Raw genomic sequence first — 26,677 nt, forward strand, 5'->3', positions numbered from 1 at the left:
TAAGAGTGGACCTCCCATGTTCCAACGTAGGGAGAAAACATTCAGTCTTTCACTATTAAGAATTGTATTAGCTGTGTGTTTTTTGTAGATTCTGTTTATTCAGTTGAGGATATTCCCTTGTATTCCTAACTTTGCAAGAGTTTTTATCACGAATGGCTATTTGATTAACCTAGTTATTAAACCTCCCTTTTAATCTGTTTTATATATAAAATCATCACATTCCCAAAAGAGTTTTAGCAAGTTTGCAGCCTATGTGCAAGTACAATGTAACATAATATAAAAGGACATAACACAAAAGAACGTAACAGAACTTGAAAGACACTGGTTAAATCAGAAAAGGGAAAATAAATGAAGTTATAAGCAAAATTCATAGAGCAAGTACATACGTTTCTGAACACTTGCTAGAATTGCATCATGGTATCATTGAATTGGATTCTAGTTTTCACATTCAAAGACTGGTATTGGTTTCTTTAGGACCTTTCAACTTCTTTATAGCAAACCCTCTAGTTTATTAATACTGATATCTCTTGACCTAGCACAGTACACAAGCATCGACAAATGATAGCATAATTTAATTAACTTACTTCCAGTTCATTCATTAATTGCATGCCTGTCTATTTACATCTGTCTAAAGAAATTTGTGTTTCAACTTGTACTCATTAAGAATGTTTTATGTAGGGGCGCCTGGGTGGCGCAGTCGGTTAAGCGTCCGACTTCAGCCAGGTCACGATCTTGCGGTCCGTGAGTTCGGGCCCCGCGTCAGGCTCTGGGCTGATGGCTCAGAGCCTGGAGCCTGTTTCCGATTCTGTGTCTCCCTCTCTCTCTGCCCCTCCCCCGTTCATGCTCTGTCTCTCTCTGTCCCCAAAATAAATAAACGTTGAAAAAAAAAAAAAAAGAATGTTTTATGTAAAACACATTATCCTTAACACTTCTGATATTAACCTTGATTTAAGCTTCCCTCTTAAAACATCTCAGTGCAAATCTACATCTTTGCCTTTATTAGTATTCTCATTTATGGATGGGAAAGTGGGCAGAAGAATGATACTAGTATTCTTTTGGACTGTAAAATTTCATGTGTTTTTTTCCTTTGACCACAAGAAGTTCACAAAATTGATACCATGGCAAATATTCTTCTAGCTAGTGGATTTTTTTTTTTCCTGAGAAGGTAACTAGCTATACAGGTCCCCTTTGAGAGTAAGGGAGGAATGTAAATAAATACACTTCTTAAATTAATATAGCTGACTGTTTTCCTTTCTTCAATTTTAGTGAATACTCACCATATGGGGGTTTCAGGTGAACTATAGTATTGTTATAACTTCTACACTTTTCTATATCAGTTATACCTGGAGGAAAATAACTATCCCAGATATCACAGAATGTTTCTGCTGTGAGAATCTGAGTATAAAAACTCTCTATTGGTGTTGTGGTTTCTAAAATCCTGTGCTTCAGAATCACGGAAACCCGCTTCTGGGTTGTGTTCTACCAAAGGTCAACTTTATGACCTCAGGAAAGCTACTTGGCCTTTCTAAGCCTCCATTTCTTTTGTTGTGACATGGTGGGAAATATTTCTGCTGCTTGCAGTTGCTTGAAGATTAAATGAGATCATCCATGTAAAGCACTAGCACAGTATCTGGCCCAGTGCAAGGATACTATAAATGTATACATGTTAGCTATTGTTATTTCTAAAATCATTTATGACTTGCATACAGCTCAAATATAGCAAGGGTTTTGGAATGTCTTTTATAAAATTTGAGTTCCTCTCAGGACTGTCCGAGCTCTGGTCCTTGTGTACACTGAAGGATGTGAATTAGTGTTTTGACCTCAGTGAGGTTGGCTAGATGGGATCTGTACTAGAATTGTGAAAACTAAGTGTGTGTTGTGTGTTAAATTCCTGGGATAATAGTACATACATTCACATTCAACAGATATTAGCGTCTATTTCCTTTACTCTTCCTTTCCCCTCAGAGAATAGGATCTTACACCAATAAGATAATGAAGTGCGGACTGTGGTACTTGAAAAGAGGGGTAAGGTCAAGTTACACTCATTTTCCCATTCTACAAACCACTTGCTTTTTTAAAGCTATTTATCTATGGCCTATGATGTTCATATTCCTTACAAATATTAACATAGTGAGTTATTGGAAGCCTGAAGATCGACGGTAATAAAGGCTGAAACAATTGGAAAACATTCTCATAGTCTGATCTGGTTACCAAATGAATCTGAATCCTACTAGAATATAGTGTTATATCTTCTTAAGCGTATACAGACGTCAGTATTTCTTTTAGAAAAATTTTTAAAGAGAATTGGAAAGCAAGAGCAAAACAATTCTTTTAGATATTAGCAAAATAGTATTTTTATATGACACCATTTCTGCTAAAAGACTGTTCCGCCCAAGACCATTTATTATATTGCTGTGTAACTCAAAGAAAATATCTGAGCTTTTTCTTATCAGAAGTTCTGCCTTAGTCCTTTGCCTTGCTCGAGTAGTGACGTGCTGTCCTGTGCAATTTCAGGAAAGGAGTGTACTCAGGATGAAGGCACAGCTGCTGCCATCTTCACTGTTCAGATGGATGACTATTTGGGTGGCAAGCCGGTACAGAGTAGAGAACTTCAAGGCCATGAATCTACTGACTTTGTTGGCTACTTCAAAGGAGGTCTGAAATACAAGGTAAGCAGTTCTCTCGAATTGTTTCCATTATGACCCCCTTTCTCTTCCCATGCATTCACACCTCATGTCTTCACAGGATGAATGTTCATGAAGGACAGGGTTTTTGCTTTGCTTTTGCTTCAGTCTGTTTTGTTTACTGATTTATACCAGTGCCTGCTGGACACACAGTAGGTGCTCATTAAACGCTTGTGGAATGTGGGTATAATATGGGAAAAATTCTGACTTAATTTCATTTAACAGATCAATTTTAATGAAGTTAAGAGCTCTCAGGCATGTTGTCACAGGAAAACCCTTAAAAATTTTGTGGAGTTACTTCAAAAATTAAGTGTTGGCAACTTAGGTATTAACATTTTTTTTTAAAGCTATTCTAGAGGACATCTGAATTTACTGCAAATAACCCAGGACTTGGGAATCTCAGTTTTTCTGGAACAGGTTAATACAATATTTATAACAGTTAATATTCCAGTTAATAGCAAGAGCTATACACACATTTCCCAAATAGTGTGGTTTGATCTTGGAAATGATACAAATGAAACAACACTGAGTTGAATATATGTGTGGTTCAGCCTCACAAAGTCAAGTATACATATACTACCACACACACATATGTGCCCCATTTATGTGTTTTGGCCTGAAACACTAAGCATCAACTGGCTTTGTTTTGGGGGAAAACAAAAACAAAAACAAGTTAAATGGTTTTCTCCTTTTAAGGCAACCTTTAACGAAGGACCTTTTTTCAGGAATTCTCTCCATGACTGTTACAGACCGGCCACCCTTCACAATTCCCCCTTCCCCCAAGAGTGTTCAGTGAAAGTGTGAGAAATACCTCCCTAGACAAACAGTTTGGAAGCAATCTTATTCAAAATCAAACCTGCTCTAACAGGTGTTCTGCTGACCCTCACCCTTTGAGCATATTAGCCTATTGAAGACCTAAAACCTCAGAGCTAAACCAGAATTCTGAATATATATTAAATTTGTCTACTACAGTGACGGGGTTTGTTTCTACTTTTACCTGGTCAGAGCCTTAATGAATATTTTGTTATGCCATGGAGATGAGAATAAATACTTAATAAGTTCTCTTCTCTCTTAAAATCTTTCTTTTCACTCTAGGATGTGAACAACCCTAAATATGAAACCATTGCCTCCAATTTTATTTAATTCACATGAGTTCCGACAGTTTTTGTCAAATGATCCTGAAGCTTCCTTTGTCAGTGAGCTCAACATTTTGAATAAGCTGAGTCTTATAGTTACTGAAAACATTTACTGTGACATCATCTTGGTGATAAACCCATTTCTGCTACATATAACTTGTTTGCCTCAGGGCACCTGTGCTCAGTTTCCCCAAATATATAATGGGTATAAAAAAAGCTTCCTCAAATAGGTGTTGTAAGGTGTTGTCTGGCTATTAGCAGGACTACTGAAATCAAACTTCTGGATACATATTTAAAAGTGGACATGAAAAAGCAATTTTACAGTTATAAGATAATTATCTTCTAATTATCAATGTCAAAACTGCCACAAATCAGCATATTTTAGAAATAAGATATTTGCCAATGGAGGTCAAATTTATCAGGAAAAAAATCAATTCACTGTCTTATCATCAGTGACATTGAGCAGATGGCAATGCGTACAGTTGCAAAGTACTTGATAGGAAACGTGGAAGCAAAGATAACTTGCTACCCAGAATAACAAAGACTATTATGTTATACTTAATTTTATGCTTCGAAGAATGTGCTAAGCCCTTCGTGGGTGTTATCTCATGTAATCCAAGTAGTGCCCCATGCTGCAGTTTCCAGAATTGCCACCCTATTAAGGTAACTAAGCAAACTCGTTGAGGAACTATGTAACTTGCCAAGATCTAATAGCTGTTAAGTGACTAGGGCCCCATCTGACTTCAGTGCCTAAGCTGGTAATCATTATACTATGATGCTCTAAACATAAATAAATGGTTCAAATATCGGCATGAATTTCTTACTTAAGATTACCCTATGAAACGGGATTGTGTCTGTTTGGAACGGACACAATTTGGCAAAGCCTACCATTACCAAGCCAACAATAGCCATGTTTAGTTACCATGTATAATGTAAAGATTCAGCTAGGCAACATTAAGACCATCTCCTCATGTCATTTAAATGATGTGGGGTGTTTTTTTTTTTTAATGAGGTTTTTAAGGGGGTTAGGGGGTTATAGATGACTATTATTTGTCACTACTCCCTTATATTAAACCTCTGGTTAATCACACCTTTCCCAAGCTCAAGACCCAGCTCTCAGCCGTGATTGTAATAGCAACCTTGAAACATCCATCAGTCAGCAAAACTTTATGGTGCCACTGATTTAGAGGATCACGTACCTTGCTTTCATTCTGCCTTGTGAAAACAGAAAGAGACTGGGAGTTTCTAGGGTTAATTCAAACATTATTACAGAACTACTTACTATCAAATACAAACATACAGAAGCTTACAGTTTTTCTTTTGTGCCTTTCTCACATCAAATATTAAAGACAAAATTAATTTTTAAAATACTGTTAAATGTTCAGACTGGTTATCACTCTGATGGTTCACTATATGACATTAGGTTAAATGTTATGTAAGTATCCTTGGTCTAAGTCTGTTTTGTATTTTATAACTTTTTTCAAATAACAGTGTTCTTACACTGTTTATCAGGTGATAATGTACTTATTTTTTAAAAAGTGAAATGGCCAAGAACAGTAGTATATAGATGAAAACATATTTATTTTTATTGTATAATACCTAGTTTGTTCATTTATGGCATTCTTTGTAAAATTATGGGCTGAGGAATTATTAGGTATTTCTTAAAATATGTGGTTACAATTGTCTCAAAGTCAACATTTAGCCTATACTAATAAAACCTTTCTATTTATGAGGGTCCTTTCTTGGAGAATGGTGGAAATTTAAAGTCAATGGAAATTTCAAGAATGTGCTGACGGTTACATAGGCAACTTAACTTCTTTCTTTGGATTTACTGTGTATGTTTATGTAATAAAGTTGAAAATTAGATTATTTTACAGGTTTCCTATACTGCTGATTTTCTTACCATATTATTGTAGGAGGCTTGAGCAATAAAAGTGATTTGCTTACACTACATATTTATTATGCATATTGCCTCATAATTAATTATGGAAATAAATAAATATTATTGCTGCTAACATTTAATTGTAGAAAACAATGAAAAGGTAAAGCCTGATTTCAAATAGGGTAAGAAGATGTACTTGATCTGATTATTTTCTTTAACAATTTTTATTTAAACACATTTTTTAAATGTTTATTTATTTTTGAGAGAGCGAGACCGAATGCAAGGAGGGGAGGGGCAGAGAGAGAGGGAGACACAGAATCAGAAACAGGCTCCAGGCTCTGAGCTGGAGCCCCACAGAGCCTGATACGGGGCTCGAACTCACGAACTGTGAGATCATGACCTGAGCTGAGGTTGGACGCTTAACTGACTGAGCCACCCAGGTGACCCTGTCTTTTAACATTTTTTCGATTGAACATAGTTTCATTTTGTTTTGTTTTGGGATGTGCAACCAAATTTAGGGTATAAATACTCAGGCCTGCATATTAAGAAACAAAAGGAAGAAAGATTTTTAATAATGTTATAACAGAGACCATAAATAGGATCCACTTATATACCTAGCCAGTATTCATCCCCCCTTCTCTGTCCTATCACTGTGTGTGTCATGGGAATTTGGGGGTGTCTAGTTCTCTCCTCTCTTGTTCTTGTTACCTGTGAGTTTTCCCCATCTGCCTGTCTCCTTCTTCCCTGAAATTTATTTGCCTCCTCACTCAGTGACTTGAGAATCATTAGTTCCCAAAGGGTAAGAGCTACTGCTTCCTCTCATTTATATACCAGGTTTTATGCACTGAAGTAAAAACTTGCAATGTTAAATTGAATGGTTAAAACAGGAAAGACAAAAGGCCTTAAACAAAAAAAAGTAAAAAAAAAAAAGTGTTGATTTGCCAAGTCATTCTCCTCTGCATACTTAATTTTTCACATGTTCTTAGGTGCAGTTTTATTTTGGTCTGACAGGCAGTTTTGACTTGTACACCTTGGTTTTATATGTTTTTGTATTTAGTTAGAAGCCTCATCTGTTTTTGTTTTGTTTTCTCTCTTCCTCCCACTGATCAGGCTGGAGGTGTGGCATCTGGGCTAAATCATGTTCTCACGAATGACTTGACCGCTAAGAGGCTCCTGCATGTGAAGGGTCGAAGAGTGGTCAGGGCCACAGAAGTTCCTCTTAGCTGGGACAGTTTCAACAAGGGTGACTGCTTCATCATTGACCTTGGCACGGTAAGTCTTATATATACATGCAGACATCTAAAGGAAAGTGAATTGTCATCAGATCAAATCCAATGTACCTGCCATGGAGGATAATCCCCTTTTCTACACACTAGAAAGAGGTCATGTTTATGTGAGAGGCAATCATATCATATGACAAATTGGCAAGTATTTAAATAACACAAAGTGGGACTTCAAAGTTTTTATTTTCTCTGATAGGTTTAGAATGGAGTAGTGATTTAGTTCTTCCTACCATAGAACACACATTGAATAATTTTTAATATATTTACCCTTCTGTCTGAACAGAGCTTCCGCTAATTATTTTTGTCCTTAACTGGGTGTGGGAAAACATTATGTGAGGGGAAAATTGATCTCCCCAGAAAGCAAAGTTTCTAGAATTTCTTTTTTTTTTTTTTTTAATTAAAAAATTTTTTTTCAACGTTTTTTATTTATTTTTGGGACAGAGAGAGACAGAGCATGAACGGGGGAGGGGCAGAGAGAGAGGGAGACACAGAATCGGAAGCAGGCTCCAGGCTCCGAGCCATCAGCCCAGAGCCCGACGCGGGGCTCGAACTCACGGACTGCGAGATCGTGACCTGGCTGAAGTTGGACGCTTAACCGACTGCGCCACCCAGGCGCCCCTAGAATTTCAAATGGATACAGGATGAGTCTAAACAGCCTGCCTGAGGGGTTTTAGGAGGTATTTTAGTATATATATCACTCGTACCCTACACTATATTATTTCATACTTTTTTATTATTTTAAATTAAAAGGCACAAGTAAAATATCAAGTATCATCTTAATGGGATGGGCAACATCTGACTTATTTTTTCTTCCAGGAAGAGAGGCCCCTCTAAGTTCAGGTATACTTATTAATCATTGTTACCTTGAAAAGAAGTAGTATTGCAGGGTCTTGTGTGGCCTCTAGGAGGTGGGATTGAAGTTGGAGCTTTTAAACTTTGTAAGGTGGAAATACAATAAGGTAGAAATAAAAGGCATTCCCTACCATTGAAAACCCATGGGCAAAGTTGAGAAGGCGGGAAGACACGAGCACATTTATGATGCCCTTCGTGTCCTCCTCATGATCATAATTCTCACTACACCATGGACATCAGCATCCTACTCACTGTTCCTAACATTTCTGGGCCAAGCATTGTACAGAGACTGGCTCTGACCTGTACTGCTTCGGTTAGCCTGAGGCTTGCACTGGCTGTGGAATTTGCTCAAGATTGTACAGCCAGGGAATGGTGAAGCCAAGATTGGACCCTCAGGATGTCAGATTCCCACCTGCATGTTTTATTTTACTACCTCTCCTTGGGCAGTATTTTGGGGGGGGGGGTGGTGTTGAAAGCATCAGACAAAAGCCCAAAGTGTTTATTCCACATGCACAGAGAAGGGACACTAAGGATTTTGAAAATAGAGCTACAAAGTCAAGGTTCTGTTTAAGCAGTATTAATTTGGTGACAGCACAGAGATTAAGTGTGCTAAGGTTATAAATTGTTTGGAAAATGGCCCCAAGCTATGAACTTCATGGGTTTCTCTAAGTTAGGAGACACCTATAGTTGTTTTTTTTGTTTTGTTTTGTTTTGTTTTACTGCTAGTGTGTAATTCAACTGCCTTCGATCACACCAGCTTGTGTACACAGTTGAGATCATAATATTAATGCCCAAAGTACAATTCTCAGTGTCACACTTAGACATATGCACCCAAAATGGCAGTACTGCTTCCCTGAATTGCACCATGAATTTCTTGGAAAAGTCCTTTTCAACTTTAAATGCTAACCCATTCTAACCACCTCAAGTCCTGACCCTTGGGTCGAGGCAGAAAACAGACACTGTTGCATCCCTCTGTTTCTCTGAGGCCAACACCATAACTTACACAAATGTATGCCCACATGTATCATCAAGCCACACAGTTTCAAAGCCAGTTAAAACATTCAGAGTCTCTCAAGCCTATACATAATAAATTGTCTACCTCAACATTCATCTCACCACTTACATTTTCTAGCCCTTTATCTTCTAATAATTCATGAAGTGTTTTAACATATAAGATAGTATTTTTCGGGGCATCTGGGTAATTCAGTCAGTTAAGCGTCCGACTCTTGATTTCGGCTCATGTCATGATTTCACCGTTCATTGGATCGAGCCCCACATCGGACTCCAGTGACAGCAAGGAGCCTGCACGGTATTCGCGCTCCCTTTCTCTCTGCCCCTCCCCTGCTTGCGTGTGTTCTCTCTTTCTCAAAATAAATAAATGTTTAAAAAAAAGATACTATTTTTCATAGAAAAAAAAGACTTCAGTCTTCGTCCAAATTGACTTTAACCTCAGATTCATTGATAAAAGCTGGGTATTTGATTAGATAATCTTTGGGGCCCCTAAACGGAAGAGCATTTCCCGTTGATAATGTAATTCATTACTGCCATTACTTGAAAATATTTTTCTTAACATAACTTTGTATGTGTAATGTAATTGCTCCATACATGCAGTAATCTGTTTAATTACCATGAACGGCTTCCAGTTCAGCTTTCCAACTACCTACTCTTTCATCTAGAGCAAGTCGTTAACCTCTTCAAGCCCTAACTTCTTCATTTATTGTTTCTGTCTCGACTCTGGTTTCTGATGGTATGTCTAACCTTTGCTGACTATGATTCGGTCTCCTCTGACACAGAGTCACATCTGGAAATGACAGTTGTCCTTGTGGTTTCACTAGAGAAAAAAAGTCATACAGGGTGTGAGCAAGTCACTTGCATTGATACAGGTTGGGTGGTGACCTGGGTGTGACCTGGGGTTTTCTAGTCTTAATTTATATTCTTTTCACTATACTAAGCTAACTTGGTAGGATATAAGATGGTGTGGCTCTATAACAGAATCTGCTGAATTCAGAATTATGTCTAATCTACCTTAAAATCTACTGAAAGTAGTGTTGTTAATGAAATCATCTATTATTTTCTTTTTTTTAATTTTTTTTTAAATTTTTTTTTTATTTAAAAAAATTTTTTTTTTCAACGTTTATTTATTTTTGGGACAGAGAGAGACAGAGCATGAACGGGGGAGGGGCAGAGAGAGAGGGAGACACAGAATGGGAAACAGGCTCCAGGCTCTGAGCCATCAGCCCAGAGCCCGACGCGGGGCTCGAACTCCCGGACCGCGAGATTGTGACCTGGCTGAAGTCGGACACTTAACCGACTGCGCCACACAGGCGCCCCTTTTATTTTCTTGAGCAAGTATTGAGCTTCCACAGTGGGTAGATAGGTGGGTGCTGTGGTAGGAAGATTGTGGTTCTAATGACATATTTTCTCTTCCCATGGGTAATATCTGCCATGGAAGAGTATGACCCATAAATATAGGCTCATAAAATAGGGGCAGAGCCTGTATTATGAGATTCAAGGACATTCGTGTTATTCATTTATTAGTAAATTACATTTCATTTGTATAGTTAATTACCTGTAATGACTTCCAAGTTGTCTCCTGCTTTCATGCCTGGTTAGAGACGTTTGGAGTAATTTTGTTGTGGAGGTCATTGGGTTGGATTATCTCTTATTTGTAGAAGTATTCTACATCCCAAAGGGATACCCTCATAAGAATCAAGCATTGGAGTACTACATACATTCTCTTTTACTCACATGATCTCTTTTTATGTTACTAACCTTTAACCAGTTGGTATGTTGCCAATAATTTCTAAACGGTGATAAGATCTTGCAATTACCTTGGGGACTTTAGTTTTGAGGTGTGTCACAGTCAACAAAGAAGGACATCAGAACAAAATTTTCTCTATTATAATATTTTAATAGGAGTAACTGAGTTCACAATTTCATAGCCACTTTCTGCATTAGAGAGTACAAAAAGAAGCCAGTGCAATTTCTTCAAGTTTGTTTTATTATACAGGTATGAAAAAAGTAGGTTAGACATCTAAAGCTCTCATCTAACTAGAGCCAGCTGGCCAAGACTAAGGTTATGGATATTATCTAAATCCTATATTTTGATTGTGTTTGAGGGAAACCAACCTTTTTGATAAACAATCACTATCATTAATATGATATGCCATATATTTGCTGTTATAGGATATGAGACTACAGTAAATATTTCCTAGATATGACAGTGTAACCACCTCAATCAATTTAATCACTTTGAAAGTTAAGAAAATCATCAGCATTTTAGAATATGATTTAGAATAGCTATCTTATATTTAATGTATTTTCAGAAAATAATATGAACATGGCTAGATCTTAGGAACCTGGAATGTACTGAATCTTTGGAGAAGGGCTTTTGAACTGTATTTTAATGTTGGTGAATTTATTAATCATCATTTCCCCACTGTTTTTAAAGCTATGAGGTAGTTGAGGTACTTGTAGATGACTAACAAAATCACACCTAAATATATTGCAACAAAGCCATCAGCAACTACAGAAGGTAAGTGATAATGAAAAAAGTCCATATTCCCAAAGTTTGGGATCTGGCTCTAATTCTTTCAGAAATATGTGTCAGCATCAGCCACTAGGGGAGAGTTGGATTTCATAGGAGGAGGAATTTCTGTGGTGAATTACTAATTGTGCTGTTGGGCATGTTCTGTTTCCTTGTTAACTTGTTTGGTCAGTTTTGTCCCACTCGCCTTGCTATTTATAACCTATCACCCCCTCTCTCATTGTTCCCTCCTGCTGCTTTGAAACATCAGTCTTCACTTCCTCATTTACCAGTCAGTCTGCAACCCACGCTTCCTGACTTTCACTCCCACCATTTCTTTGAATCTGTTCATCTTATGATCAACAATGCCTTCTGCTAAATCCAATGGACATTTTGCACAGTACCCACTCCGTTCCTGGGCCGCAGTTGACACTGTTGATCACCTCCTTTTACTTCAGCATCACCCCTCCCCTGGCTCCCTGCTGCTGTTCCCTTTCAAGCCATTCTTTCTCATTCTTCTTTGCCTGGTCTGCCCACCCCCATGAGTCTTTGGTTTTTTTTTTAATTTAATTTTTAATTTTTTAAAATTTATATCCAAATTAGTTAGCATATAGTGAAATAATGATTTCAGGAGTAGATTCCTTAATTCCCCTTACCCATTTAGCCCATCCCCCCCCTCCCGCAATCCCTCCAGCAACCCTGTTTGTTCTCCATATTTTTGAGTCTCTTCTGTTTTGTCCCCATCCTGTTTTTATATTATTTTCATTCATCTTCCCTTATGTTCATCTGTTTTGTCTCTTAAAGTCCTCATATGAGTGAAGTCATATGATTTTTGTCTTTCTCTTGAGTAATTGCACTTAGCATAATACCCTCCAGTTCCATCCACATAGTTGCAAATGGCAAGATTTCATTCTTTTTGATTGCCGAGTAATACTCCTTTATATGTATATATATATATATATATATATATATATATATATATACATATATATATATGTATATATATATGTGTGTATATATACCACATCTTCTTTATCCATTCATCCCTCCATGGACATTTGGGCTCTTTCCATACTTTGGCTATTGTTGATAGTGCTGCTATAAACATGGCAGTGCACGTATCCCTTCGAAACAGCACACCTGTATCCTGTGGATAAATGCCTAGTAGTGCAATTGCTGGGTCGTTGGGTAGTTCTATTTTTAGTTTTTTGAGGAACCTCCATACTGTTTTCCAGAGTGGCTGCACCAGCTTGCATTGCCACCAACAACGCAAAAGAGATCCTCTCTCTCCTTATGCTCGCCAACATCTGTTGTTGCCTGAGTTGTTCATGTTAGCCATTGTGACAGGTGTAAGGTGGTATTGTGGTTTGATTTGTATTTCCCTGATGATGAGTGATGTGGAGCATTTTTTCCTGTGTCAGTTGGCCATCTGGATGTCTTCCTTGGAGAAGTGTCTATTCATGTCTTTTGCCCATTTCTTCACTGGATTGTTTTTTGGGTGTGGAGTTTGATAAGTTCTGTATAGATTTTGGATACTAACCCTTTATCTGATATGTCGTTTGCAAATATCTTCTCCCATTCTGTCAGTTGCCTTTTAGTTTTGCTGATTGTTTCCTTCGCTGTGCAGAAGCTTTTTGTTTTGATGAGGTCCCAGTAGTTCATTTTTGCTTTTGTTTCTCTTGCCTCCAGAGATGTGTTGAGTAAGCAGTTGCTGCGGGCAAGATCAAAGAGGTTTTTGCCTGCTTTCTCTTCGAGGATTTTGATGGCTTCCTGTCTTACGTTGAGGTCTTTCATTCATTTTGAGTTTATTTTTGTGTATGGTGTAAGAAAGTGGTCCAGGTTCATTCTTCTGCATGTCGCTGTCCAGTTTTCCCAGCACCACTTCTGAAGAGACTGTCTTTATTCCACTGGATATTCTTTCCTGCTTTGTCAAAGATTAGTTGGCCATACATTTGTGGGTCCATTTCTGGGTTCTCTATTCTGTTCCATTGATCTGAGTGTCTCTTCTTGTGCCAGTACCACACTGACTTGATGATTACAGCTTTGTAGTATAGCTTAAAGTCTGGGATTGTGATGCCTCCTGCTTTGGATTTCTTTTTCAAGATTGCTTTGGCTATTCGGGGTCTTTTCTGGTTCCATACAAATTTTAGGATTGTTTGTTCTAGATCTGTGAGGAATGCTGGTGTTACTTTGATGGGGATTGCATTGAATATGTAGATTGCTTTGGGTAGTATTGGCATTTTAACAATATTTGTTCTTCCTATCCAGGAGCATGGAATCTTTTTTATTTATTTATTTTTTTTGTGTGTGTGTGTGTGTCTTCTTCAATTTCTTTCATAAGCTTTCTATAATTTTCAGTGTATAGATTTTTCACCCCTTTGTTTAGATTTATTCCTAGGTATCTTATGGTTTTTTGTGCAACTGTATATGGGATCAATTCCTTGATTTCTCTGTCACTCCATTGTTGGTGTATAGGAATGCAACCAATTTCTGTGCATTGATTTTATATCCTGCAACTTTACTGAATGCATGAATCAATTCTAGCAGTTTTTTGGTGGAATCTTTTGGGTTTTCCATATAGAGTATCATGTCATCTGCGAAGAGTGAAAGTTTGACCTCCTCCTGGCCGATTTGGATGCCTTTTATTTCTTTGTGTTGTCTGATTGCAGAGGCTAAGACTTCCAATACTATGTTGAATAACAGTGGCGTGAGTGGACATCCCTGTCTTGTTCCTGACCTTAAAGGATTCCACTTTTATCATTGTCTCTTTACTCATTCTTACTGAGCAAACATATCCTCACCCAAAGCTTCAACTACTCACCCACTGGTAAATCTGCCTGAGCTCTGTGTCAGTATTTCACACTACCTCCCAGATATTTCTTGTGTATATCACATGAACCTCACTGGATAAGTCTAAAAATGGAACCTATAACCTCACCCTCTGATTCCAAAATGATTTCGTATCTTCTTGTTCTTATGAGTTGAATGAAGCTACCAGTCATTTAGACCTCCAACCCCAAATCCAGAAGTCATCCAGATGACTTCTCCCAGGGGCTGCACATTCATTCAGTCACTAGGTCTGCTCTCTTCTACTTCCTGAGTGTCTCCTGAATCCTTCCCGTGTTCTTCGTCACCATGGTACTATCTCATTGTGCTGGGCATGAGACTTCCCCTCAAGTCACCATGTTTTTGCTTTTACACACATTATTTCCTTTGCCTAGAATCCACTTTTCCTCTGCAACACTTTTCTTTGGTAAGCATCCCATTATCATCTCATCCTTAATATTCAACTGTGATATTGCTTCTTTATAATGTACTCCTTGACCTCTTCCTCCCTTCTTCCCCTGTCCCTCATCACGCTCCTGTAAAATTAGGCAATCCTTTATCTCATATTTCCTGTTACCATGCGCACTTACTTTGAGCGTTTTTCATATTGCCTCTCCACTCACTTATTAGCCTCACTCACTCACTTTATCTATGATATAAGGCCCAGAAAGTACAGTCACTCAAGAAATGTTTCAACAAATGTACATCTGTCCAACATAAAGCGTATAGTCTTATGCAGTCATGTATATAGAGATGTAATTCTCTTTTTTCATCTACAGTTCAGCTTGACTTTATGGTTAAGCTTCTATTGCTACAGAAGGGTTAAAAATAAAATAATCTTGCCCTATTAAGGTGAGCTTTGTTTATCATTAAAGCAAATCATACTTATCTCACCAATTCTCTTTTCCATCCATCAGGTACAGGGGATGTTTGTGTAATATTATGGACTGGGGATGGGGGACGAGATTGACATCGGAAGTGAATCTGGTTTGCAGGCTTTAGCCCTCACTCCTCTCTATCATTCATTGAGTCTTGGCCCTTTCATTCATTCTTGAGCTTTGGGTTTTAAGCTTTGGGCTTTGGTCTCTGTCCCAAGATTTTTGCTGGAAAAATATCTATGGCCTTATTTGATCTGATATGTCCACATATCCACCGCAAGACCCTTTCTGGTTTTGTCAGTCATTCCGGTAGCCCCTCAGGAATTCTGCCTTATTTTTCCCATACATATTTTTCCCTTATTTTTGCCACATGCAGTTGTGGGGACACTGTACCCACATTGTACCAGTAGACATTGGTCTGATTGCCTGGACACTGCCCACAGGTGTTTCTACTCTAATGCTCAGGGTCATGGATGAATATATGACAAATATGTTGGAGGGGAATGTACTGAGCTCTTCTCAAAGATTCATTGCATCTGATTCTAGTTCTCCTGTAATCTACTTTTCTCTCCCTGGACCTGACAAGGCAGCCTTTCACAGCGCTGCCTGCTCCCTGGTTCCTGCAATACACTCTAGCCCCTAAGGCCAAGACTCTAGTTCTTGCTGTGCAAAACCAAATTTCTATTGGTTGCATCCTCACTCCTTCCCTCAGAGAACTTTAACAAAATCAAAGCTCTTTTAAATGAAACCTATGTTGGCTTTCAGACTTTGTGTCTGCTATCACTTAAAAATGTTTACCTTAGAACAAAAAAATGGACAAAATCTTTGTTCTGAATAAATTTGTCATTACTCAAAAATAATGCATTCCATTAGACTGATAAGGGGAAAGCCTTGAGGCAGCAAGAGAAGATAATGGGAAAGATAAACCTATTGTTAAATTTCTAAAATTTACCCTGCAACAAAAGTAGGGATGAATGATAGTTATTGTGCACTTAGTGTGCACTGGGTACCTGAGTATAACGATGGAAACCAGCTAACCTTTTGCCTCCAGGTGCTCTCAAATGGTGAGAGGCACAGACACATACAAGCCTTGGGGTATGACAAGGTAGAAGGTGAGAAGTTCTAGAATGCAGACACAGACACATTACAAGGGCCCTAGGAAAGACAGCTCCCAAGGTAATATGATTCATGTTTTAATTCTCAGTTTCACATTAGAATCACTAGGAAGAGATTTGAATCATTTTTTTTAATGTTTATTTATTTTTGAAAGAGAGAGAGAGACTGTGAGCAGGTGAGGGGCAGAGAGAGGGGGAGACACAGAATCCTTATCAGGCTCCAGGCTCTGAGCTCTGAGCACAGAGCCGGATGGCCAGACTTGAACTCACTAGCCATGACGTCATGACCTGAGCCAAAGTCGGACCCTTAATTGACTGAGCCACCCAGTTGCCCCATCACTAGGAAAAGTTTTTTAAAATACTGATGCCTATATGATTTGACCCCTAAAGATTCTGATTTTAATGGTTTGGGATGGGACTTCGGTGTAAGTAGTTTTTGGGCCTCAACCTGGGTCATTTTATTGTACAGTTAACATTGAAAACCATTTCAATATGGCAAACATCTAAAGGTGTTGGAAAATTCAGGGTTATGTGTCTGAAAAACCAGTAAACAGAATTAAAAATAGTTAAGTCACCAACTTACATAGCTGGCAGAAGTTATTTTGATGAAAAGTGATGATAAAACTTGTTTGATTTTCCAAGGAGTCTGAAGAGTATAAAGAACATAATTTCACCACCTCCCACTATTGTTGTGAAAGGAATGATCCCAAAGCTGTCACCTCGTGACATCACTACCAGCAGCCAGTCTAGAAGGGCGCAAGTCATATCCCCCTCTCCCGGTCTTACAGGATACATCCAAAGGGCATTGTAGACCAATCCTGTAGGCTTTAACCTTTTAGCTATTGCTCGATTCTTCTCTTCTCCATCACCATTGCTGTGCCCTAGTTCATACTGCAGTCCCTTCCTTTCTTGTCACCAAGCCTTTAGTGGCCATTCATCTTCCATTCTTCAATCAGAGGTGTTTTTAAAAATACACATATGGGTCAGTGAATGATATTGGCCTTGTTTGGGTTTGAACAACAAAATAGGATGTAAATAAATACTTGTTCATCTAAAAGCTAAAAAAAAATAAAGTCATGGTTTAAAGTTTTGAAATAGAAACAGGAGGTATCTCACAAGTCATTACCATGTTTAAGTTATGCTTAGAGAGCCTCCAGCAGAAAGGGATATCTGAATAAACTTTTATATTTAGTTAACTAGATCTAAGGGAAAACTACACACAGTAAAAATAAAGCCAGTAGAGGCAAGGGAAAGGAAGAGGTCTGGCCCCTCTTTTCCTTTTATAAAATTATAGATGTATTTAGAATAAAAAAACTCAGTAAAAGACAAAAGAAAAATGAGTCTGTGATGAATTCCTTGCATGTTATGAGTCAACATCACATGGGCAGTTGTGGGTGCTCCTTAAACTCAGCTTCTGATATCTTGTTTCCCTTCAAGGACATCACTGAGCATTGTTTTATTTCTGCTCTTATTTCCTGTCCTCAAATGAGGTTTGACTGCACTTTTATGTTTTGTTAACTCTGACCACGTAGTTTAAAGGAAATTTTGGAAACGTCTACTTTGTCCTTGGTGTGGTTGTTTCCATAAATTTCACTCACTTGCTTTTATTTCTTATTATTGGTGGTCCAAATGAATTGCCTGTAACAGATTTATATTTACTGTCTTATGTACTTTTCCAGTTATCCAGAGTAATTTTGTTTTCCTTTAATAGTTTGTATATTAAGAGTTAATTGTAATTTCACAAACCTCAACTGTAGGGTGTCCAGAAGCAATATGTACATCAGCAAATATTTGCCAGAATTTAAGTGCATTTCATTCTGAAGCAAATGGATGCTTCCATATTGACAAAGGGTTTTATGTCCCTTCTCCCAAAGAAGTAAAACATTTAGTGTTGAGTTGTCAAATTCCTTAGGATCCTAGAGGGTAAATAGTTACCCCTGAAACCATGTTTGCTTTGTAATTTTCAATGTTGAGTCTACTTAAATCAGATTTACAACAGGCTTTTTAAATAAATCCCATTAAAGTATTATAAATAAAACAATTTAAATTACAATGAAAACTTTTTGTTGTAGTAAAACATATCAACCTATTACATCAGTTCAGGGATTTTTTAGCTCTGTGTAGCATTTTTGGGTTTGTTTTTTTTTTCTTTAGCTCACTCTTTCCAAAAAATAGGGTGAGTTAAATTACAAGCACAAGGCCAATTGAGTACAGAGTTTCCTTGTGCAGAGTGGTGAAGTGGTCTTAACCAGCTACCTCTGAATAAAGTAAGTGTTGTCAGTACAACTTATTAATAGTACTGCACACATTTATTTCAGTACAGTAGAGCTTTGTTAAAATGTGATGTCCTAAACACATCATCCACCCGTGATAGAATTTAAATTGCTCAAATTTAATGGATTGCTAAGATTCCGTTTAAAATTTAAATAGATTTTTCTGTTTAAAATGTAGAGCATGTTTTAATGCATTGCTGCCATGATCAAATGAAATATATTTTGCAGAAAAACTTAAGCAACTTTGAAAGAAAAGGGTTTTTTAATTAATATAACTCTTTAAACAATTCTGGCTTTTGGCAGTTTATAAGTGCAGTGTATATTTCATTGTATTTCATGTCTGAATTAACCATGGAAAATTAAGTCTAGTAAATAAGATAATCTGTTGCTTTTATAGAAATAGCAGCACAAAATAAATGACAAAAGAGTAAGCATAATACAAAGCATTCATTTTCATATCCAATTAGAAATTTTGTCACGCTTTCTTTAGTGATTTGGTCATCTTGAGTTAAAAGGAAAATTCTACTTTTATTTATTTATTTATTTTTTTAATTTTTTTTTTTTCAACGTTTATTTATTTTTGGGACAGAGAGAGACAGAGCATGAACGGGGGAGGGTCAGAGAGAGAGGGAGACACAGAATCGGAAACTGGCTCCAGGCTCTGAGCCATCAGCCCAGAGCCTGACGCGGGGCTCGAACTCCCGGACCGCGAGATCGTGACCTGGCTGAAGTCGGACGCTTAACCGACTGCGCCACCCAGGCGCCCCAAAATTCTACTTTTAAAAGTTTTGTTATTTTTATGAGCATTTCCTACATAAGATTTCACTATTTAAAATTTTTTTTATTGAAGTATAGTTGCCATACAATGTTGTATTAGTTTCAGGTGTACAACATAGGGATTTGACAGTTCCATACATTACACAGCATTCACCACGATAAGTGTGGTCACCATCTGTCACCATATAATGTTATTACAGTGTTGTTGATTATATTTCTTATGCTGTACTTTTCATCCCTGTGACTCATTTATCTTATAACTAGAAGTTTGTATCTCTTAATCCCAGTAACCTATTTCATCCACCCTTCTCCTTTCTGGCAACCACTAGTTTGTTCTCTGTATTTATGATTCTGTTTCTGGTTTTTGTCTGTTTTATTTTTTAGATTCCACATTTAAGTGAAATCTTGATATTTGTCTTTCTCTGTATGACTTATTTTACTTACCATATTACCCTTTAGGTCTATCCATGTTGTCACAAATGATATAATCCTATTCTTTCTTATGCTTGAGTAATATCAGGTGTGTGTATGTGTGTGTCTTCTTTATCCATTCATTTATCAGGTGGATGTATAGGTTGCTTACACAGCTTGGCTATTATAAATAATGCTGCAGTGAACATGGAGTGTGTATACTTTTTCAAGTTAGTGTTTTCATTTTCTTTATTCCAAGAGCGGAATTAGTGGATCATAGGGTAGTTCTATTTTTAATTTTTGAGAACATCCATACTGTTTTCCACGGTGGTTGCACCAATTTACGTCCCCATCCACAGTGCATAAGGGCTCCCTTTTTGCCACATCCTCACCAACACTTGTGATCTCTTGTCCTTTTGATTCTAGCCATTCTGACAGGGGTAAGATGATATCTCATTGTGGTTTTGGTCTGGACTTCTCTGATGATGAGTGATGTTGAGCACGTTTTCCTGTGTCTGTTGGCCATCTGTCTGTATGTCTTCTTTGAAAACATGTCTATTCGGGTGCTCTGCCCATTTTTTTAAATCAGATTTTTTTTTGGTGTTGAGTTGTATGAGTTCTTTATATATTTTGGATATTAACTCCTTATTGGATATATCATTTGCAAATATTTTCTCCTATTCAGTAGTTTGCCTTTTCATTATGTTGATAGTTTCCTTCACTGCACAGAAGCTTTTTACTTTGACGTAGTCTCAATTGTTCATTTCCATTTTTATTTCTCTTGCCTGAGGAGACACATCCAGAAAAATGTTGCTAGGGCTAATGTCCAGGAGATTACTGTCTATAATTTCCTTTAGGAATTTATGGTTTCAGGTCTTACATTTAGGTATTTAAACTATTTTGGGTTTATTTTTGTGTGTGGTGAAAGAAAGTGTTCTAGTTTCACTCATTTTCATGTAGCTGTCCAGTTTTCCCAACACCATATATTGAAAAGACTGTTTTTTCCTCATTACAAATGCTTGCACCCTTTGTCATAGATTAAGTGATTATATAGGAATGGGTGTATTTCTGGGTTCTCTATTCTAAGTGTCTGCTTTTGCACTTGTACCATATTGTTTTGATCACTGTAGCTTTGTAGTATATCTTGACATCATGGATTGTGATATCTCCAGCTTTTTTCTTTTTGCTATTTTCAAAGTGGAAACTGAGGCCTATCAGTAATGGTGAGGAATATTTTCTATAACTAAATTTATCTGTGAACTGATACTACACATAGAAACTCCCAGCCCAAGGTAATATCATAGAAAATATATTGGGTTTCATGGAACGTGGTAAAATTCTACATTAAGTAATAATTATATTAAATTATTATCTACAATTCTTTTCTAAACACATTTTGCCAAGCTTCCATAATGCTTTACAGAAGCTAATGAAATTTAGCATGATTTATATCATCTCTTTGAAGTAAGGTAGGGAGAAAATAAACACCTGTTAGACAATTATATAAATACAAGTCAGTAGTGAAAGTTGCTAATAAGTCTGATAAATCTAGAGATCTGATCTTCTGATCTATGCCCTATATTTCCCCATAATGTAAATATTAGAAGTTTGTTTTCTCAAACATACTGAGAAAAGAATCATTTACAAAGTCTCATGGAATAGCATAGGAAAGAAATCTGAGCCAAGAGGCTAGATGTACTTCGCAGAGAAGCCTGCTTGGCTGCATTGAGTAATTAGATGTTACAGATTCTTTGTAAAAGCCTGCCAGGTGCAATGTGCTAGGGCACCAGCAGGGCTGAGGGGTTCTCAGCACTTGTTGAATGCTAGAACCATCTAAGGTGCGTTCAAAAAACAGGGCTGCCCAGAACACACCTGAGAGTCCCTAAGGTATCACTCAAGTATCTGTATTTTTCAAAATCACCTTTCCTACCCCCTCACCTGATTTTAATGCTCAGTGATAGGCACTGACTAATTGTTGGCGACCATTTGTTTATACTCTGTTAACTGCTGACCTGGGCATAGTATTCAAATTGACTCTAAGTGTGATTCTCTATATTCAGATGCCTAGATGTAGAAAAGAAAATAGACAGGAAACAATAGCAGTGTACCATTCTTTTAAAAAGAGAAAAGAAATGCCCCTTGACCACGTAGACTAGTTCAGATTCTAGAGTGAAAGGAGTTGCAAGATATAGTCTTTTTTATTTTACTTCTTATAAAGGCTTGAATTCCTAAAACGTGTATTTTATTCTTGAAGAGGAATATGGAATAGGTGCATCTGGAACATGGTTGGGTGAGGGATCAGAGAGACTGTCCCAGGCCTTTGCGATTCAAAGTTGGGCCCCTAGGTTCCAGAAGACAGCTTGCCTATTTTAGCCAATCAGTAAACTAATTTTAAATAAAGAAAAGACTCTGAGCTGGAAATGTCTTATCATCAGAGAAAAGAGCCAATCTCTCTGAATGCTTGGGCGCTCTTTGATGTTGTTGTTAATCGATGTGCTCTTTTGAAAATTGTAAACCCAAGGTCATATAGATGGTACGTTGCCACTGGGATCTGTCTTCTTCACACTAACCACTGTGGTAACCAGCTCTCTAAGACTAACTAGAAGAACCCTGTGTGGAACCCTTTTGAAACCCGAGTGTAGTGCAAATATATTAGCGTTCGTTGTTTACATATCAATCCCTCCTTGCTAGCTTTCTCATTCTTCTCTCTATCCCCAACCTCTAGCTCATAATAGGCACCTAATAAATGTGAATGACTTTAAAAAAGAAAACAAAACAAAAACCTTTTAACTTAGATACAGTGAAAGTTGAAGGCTTTCTTTCTGTGTATACATGCCTCTATCCATCTGGTAAAACTGCGTATCTTTAAAAGTATTTTTCTGGGGCGCCTGGGTGGCTCAGTCGGTTGGGTGTCCGACTTCGGCTCAGGTCATGATCTCGCGGTTCTTGAGTTCAAGCCCGGCGTCAGGCTCTGTGCTGATAGCTCAGATCCTGGAGCCTACTTCTGATTCTGTATCTCCCTCTCTCTCTGCCCCTTCCCTACTCACACCCTGTCTCTCTCTCTCTCAAAAATAAATAAACATTAAAAAAATTAAAAAAAAAATAGAAGTATTTTTCTGCAAACCCAGAAACAGAGCTTATGATTTTGTTTCCACTTAAATAGAACTATATTATTCTGTGTCTTTATTTTATTTTGGATGGTATAACTTGAATAATTGTCTATGTCAGTATTTAAACATTTTCCTCAGTTTTAAGCCATTGAGGAATAGTCTATAATATCCATAGAACAACATTTATACAGCCATCTCCCTATTGATGGGCATTTGTGGCTTTTTTGTTTTGTTTTGCTGTAAGCCATGTCCGAATATTTCTGTAATATAACTAGAAATGGAATTTCCTGATTCTAAAAACACATATAATTTTTTGATACAATGTCAAACTTCCCTCATAAAATGATTGTGTCAGTTTATACAATCCAAATAGAGAGTGATAATGCCCATTCCCACACCCCCACCAAACCTAGGTACCATTATATTTTTCTTTCTTTCATTAAACCACATTTAATGGAGAAAATTTTATTTGGCTATTTTACATTTGTATCTATACCTTCTAAACACTGTACCTGAGTCAAAATCATACAATGTTTTAATCTAAATGGCAGCTAATATAATCTACTTACTGTATAATACATCAAAACTGTCATTCTATTTTTATTTTTATAAATTTCTGTGTTAAAATATAACTTTGATATTAAGTATCTGTTTTTTCTATGGATCATAGTTATATATAACTGTTATCTTATTATTGAGCATTTAATGTCTTCCCAATGCCTTACTAGTTATATGGCAATGAAAACCCTTGTACACATGGTTTTTCCTAATCTTTATGAATAATTTATTAAAATGAATTCCAGGTAGTGTTATGACTGGGTCAAAGGTTTTAATTATTCTTATGGCTCTTGGTAAGATTCATTAGGTTGCTTTAGAAAAGTGTTAGATCAATTTTTATAAATCAAGAACACATTACTACAACAGACTCTTGACTACCTTTCTGAAATATGGTAAATTTTTATTTTAAATTTGAGTAGTATATACAACTCTTCTTTCATAAATTGTAATTAGTGGATATATAAAAAGAATGGTGAGTAAATATTTATGTTTCCCATGTTTAAAAAGTGGTTATGTTATGATGCTAACTCAAAGCAACAGGATACAGAATGAAGTATAAAATCATGTATATACCTCAACAGTAGATAACTTTAATTTCATTTTTTATATCTTTTTATTTTTTTCCTAATTAATCACAGTGAGTATAGCAACAGGGCTGAATGTCCTCCATGTATTTCTGTGGTCAAAGGATCTGTCTCTTTCTTTTAGGAAATTTACCAGTGGTGTGGTTCCTCATGTAACAAATACGAGCGTCTGAAGGCAAGCCAAGTTGCCATTGGCATTCGGGACAATGAAAGGAAAGGAAGATCACAACTAATTGTGGTGGAAGACGGAAGTGAACCATCAGTACTCACAAAGGTGTTGTGACTTGTTTTTTAAAGGTTTACCACTCTAAGTCGTGTGTGTGTGTGTGTGTGTGTGTGTGTGTGTGTGTGTGTGTTAATTTAAGCTAATTCTCTAAATTCTCTAAAACTAAGTCTAGGCCAAGATTAGGTAAGAGACAACATCAAGGTTGTCTAAGTGATGGTATAGAGAAAATAGAAAGTCATGACTGTTTTCTTTCACCCTTGGTATGACCACCAGAGGAGGCTCTGACTTCATCGTCTGTCACACAGGACAAACAGGGAACAGTTCTGAGATTGGCTATAGTAATATGTTTTGGAAGTAAAATATATGTATTTTTAATGCAGGGATATTTTTCAATTTTAAAGTTAATTCTTATACTAAAAGACTGAAATAAAATCTTATTCCAAAAGATTAAATATACCAATATTTTAAATACTTCAATCATTTTAAAGCACGAATTATAGGCAAGACACTTATGATTATAGTATAGTGGTTAAATTAATTTGAAAATTATCTCCATGGCTCTTTATACCTACGTTATTTACTTAACGATTTTAGCAGTCTTAGAGGTTTAGTTGTGAACAATGTTACTCCTTAAAGAAAACTGCAGTGAGTGCCAAAGTGTATATATTTTATATTTTCCCTTACAATTATGGGTCAAGGGTATAATCATATTCATGTTTCTTGATATATATTGCTACATTGATTCCCATTTGTTCAATAAACTATTTATTGAACCCCTGTGGTATGTCAAGCACTAAAATGTTTGTACCAATGTTTGTTCCCTCTTGACTTTACAGAACCCCATCAAAATTTACTGATATAATTATATTGTCTTGAATCCTCCTGCATATAAAGGTGATATCTCTTTGAGTTTTCATTTTTCTCATTTCCTGGGATATTACACATTTTCCTCAATGATTTTAGCTATTTTCACTTAAATTTTTCTAATGACTATCTTGTACACATTTTTAACAATTTTGATTTACAGCGTTTTTATACATGAGAGTCACTTGATGTAGCAATAGCCTTCATAATCCGCTGATCAAAAATTAACTGTGAGATAATTTTATTATTGTAATGTCTTTTTTTTTTAATGTTTATTTATCTTTGAGAGAGAGAGAGACAGACAGACAGACAGACAGAATGTGAGCAGGGAAAGGGCAGAGAGAGAGGGAGTGAAAGAATCTGAAGCAGGCTCCAGGCTCCGAGCTGTCGGCACAAAGGCTGATGTGGGGTTCGAACTCACCAACCACTAGATCGTGACCTGAGCCGAAGTTGGATGCTCAACCGACTGAGCCACCCAAGCACCCCTTTTATTGTAATATCTTTAAACTTTACTATTTTAATAACCACCAAACACAGATATTCATGTTAGTGATTTTTGAGAAGTGACTTTTATTCACTGGGAAAATGTTCATGGTTAAATGCTAAGAGAAAAGGCAGGATATAAAATTTTACATATAATAATTATATGTAAGTTTATATGTAGGTATATAGCTATATATTCATATATACATATATATCTGGAAAGAAATATGCTGAAATATTGGCAATATTACTAATTTTGCCTTTGGCTCTTGGCTGCTTGTTACTTTTTTTCTGTTTTTGTCTTTGTATTTTCAAAGTTTATTGTAATAGTGTAATAGATGTGTGTTTTCATTTTATAATCAGGGAAAAAAGGATATCCAACAAAACAAAGTAAAATTAGAGGTTAACTGGCTTTTCAATAGTCATAATAACATGGCTAATAAATTAGACTTTGGAAGCTATTCAAAACAACTTCTTGAAATTTTAATATTCTTTAAAGGCCTCTGTTGTAAAATGTAATCACCACTTAAGTCTTCCAAGTTTCGTATTTGGAAGCAAAAATTTATAAGTAGGATGTACTTCTACTTGATTGTAACCTTTTGTTTCAGTAACTATGCTTTGGTAGGTGTGGACCCAGGTCCAAGATTTGCCCCAGTGGAGTAGTGGAGGAGGGGCTGTGTTAACTATCTGATGAGCTTTTCTACTGTCATTTTGGGTCCCAAGCCAAGTCCCTTAGCTTCTGTTGTCTCTGGTTCCTCATTTGTGAAGTAAAGGGTTGGACAGGGTGGCTTCTGGTCCCTTTAAGGTCCAGTGTCTGTCATTCCACCTTGTCTCTTAGGCAGTTTCTGTGTTTAATTACCAAATCATTTCTACTCTCTTCCAGGAAGTGAAACCACTGAGGTTGAGGGCCTGAATTATGCATATATACATTTGATACACTTGTTTATTGGATTTCTTTCAGAGTTTTGAGAGAAAAAAAGCGTAAACATTACACTGTTAAATTTGTAAAGGAAGTGCAAACCTGAAGAAAAAAATTGTAAAAATATAACTTTGATTTTAAAATATTAATGATAGAGATAAAGGACATAATGCTTAATATAAAATGTGATGTCTTTTTTAAAGGAGATTTTCATTTTTTGGTTTTTAAAATATTCTAGAAAACATCTACTTTGCTTTCTATTCAGTTCATTCAGTATATACTGCATTATA

General features: G+C 36.8%; 1 protein-coding gene across 1 annotated transcript in view; it reads left to right on the top strand.

Moving 5' to 3' along the window:
* SCIN (scinderin) overlaps nucleotides 1–26,677 on the top strand; it is an 82,233-nt gene that overhangs the window by 5,263 nt on the left and 50,293 nt on the right. The window contains exons 2-4 of the mRNA XM_043588987.1: nucleotides 2,515–2,669; nucleotides 6,813–6,974; nucleotides 24,020–24,169. Of these exons, the coding sequence (XP_043444922.1) occupies nucleotides 2,515–2,669; nucleotides 6,813–6,974; nucleotides 24,020–24,169 (467 nt within the window). The remainder of the gene's footprint in view (nucleotides 1–2,514; nucleotides 2,670–6,812; nucleotides 6,975–24,019; nucleotides 24,170–26,677) is intronic.

The sequence above is a fragment of the Prionailurus bengalensis genome, chromosome A2, assembly GCF_016509475.1.
Source record: "Prionailurus bengalensis isolate Pbe53 chromosome A2, Fcat_Pben_1.1_paternal_pri, whole genome shotgun sequence".
NCBI lineage: Eukaryota > Metazoa > Chordata > Mammalia > Carnivora > Felidae > Prionailurus > Prionailurus bengalensis.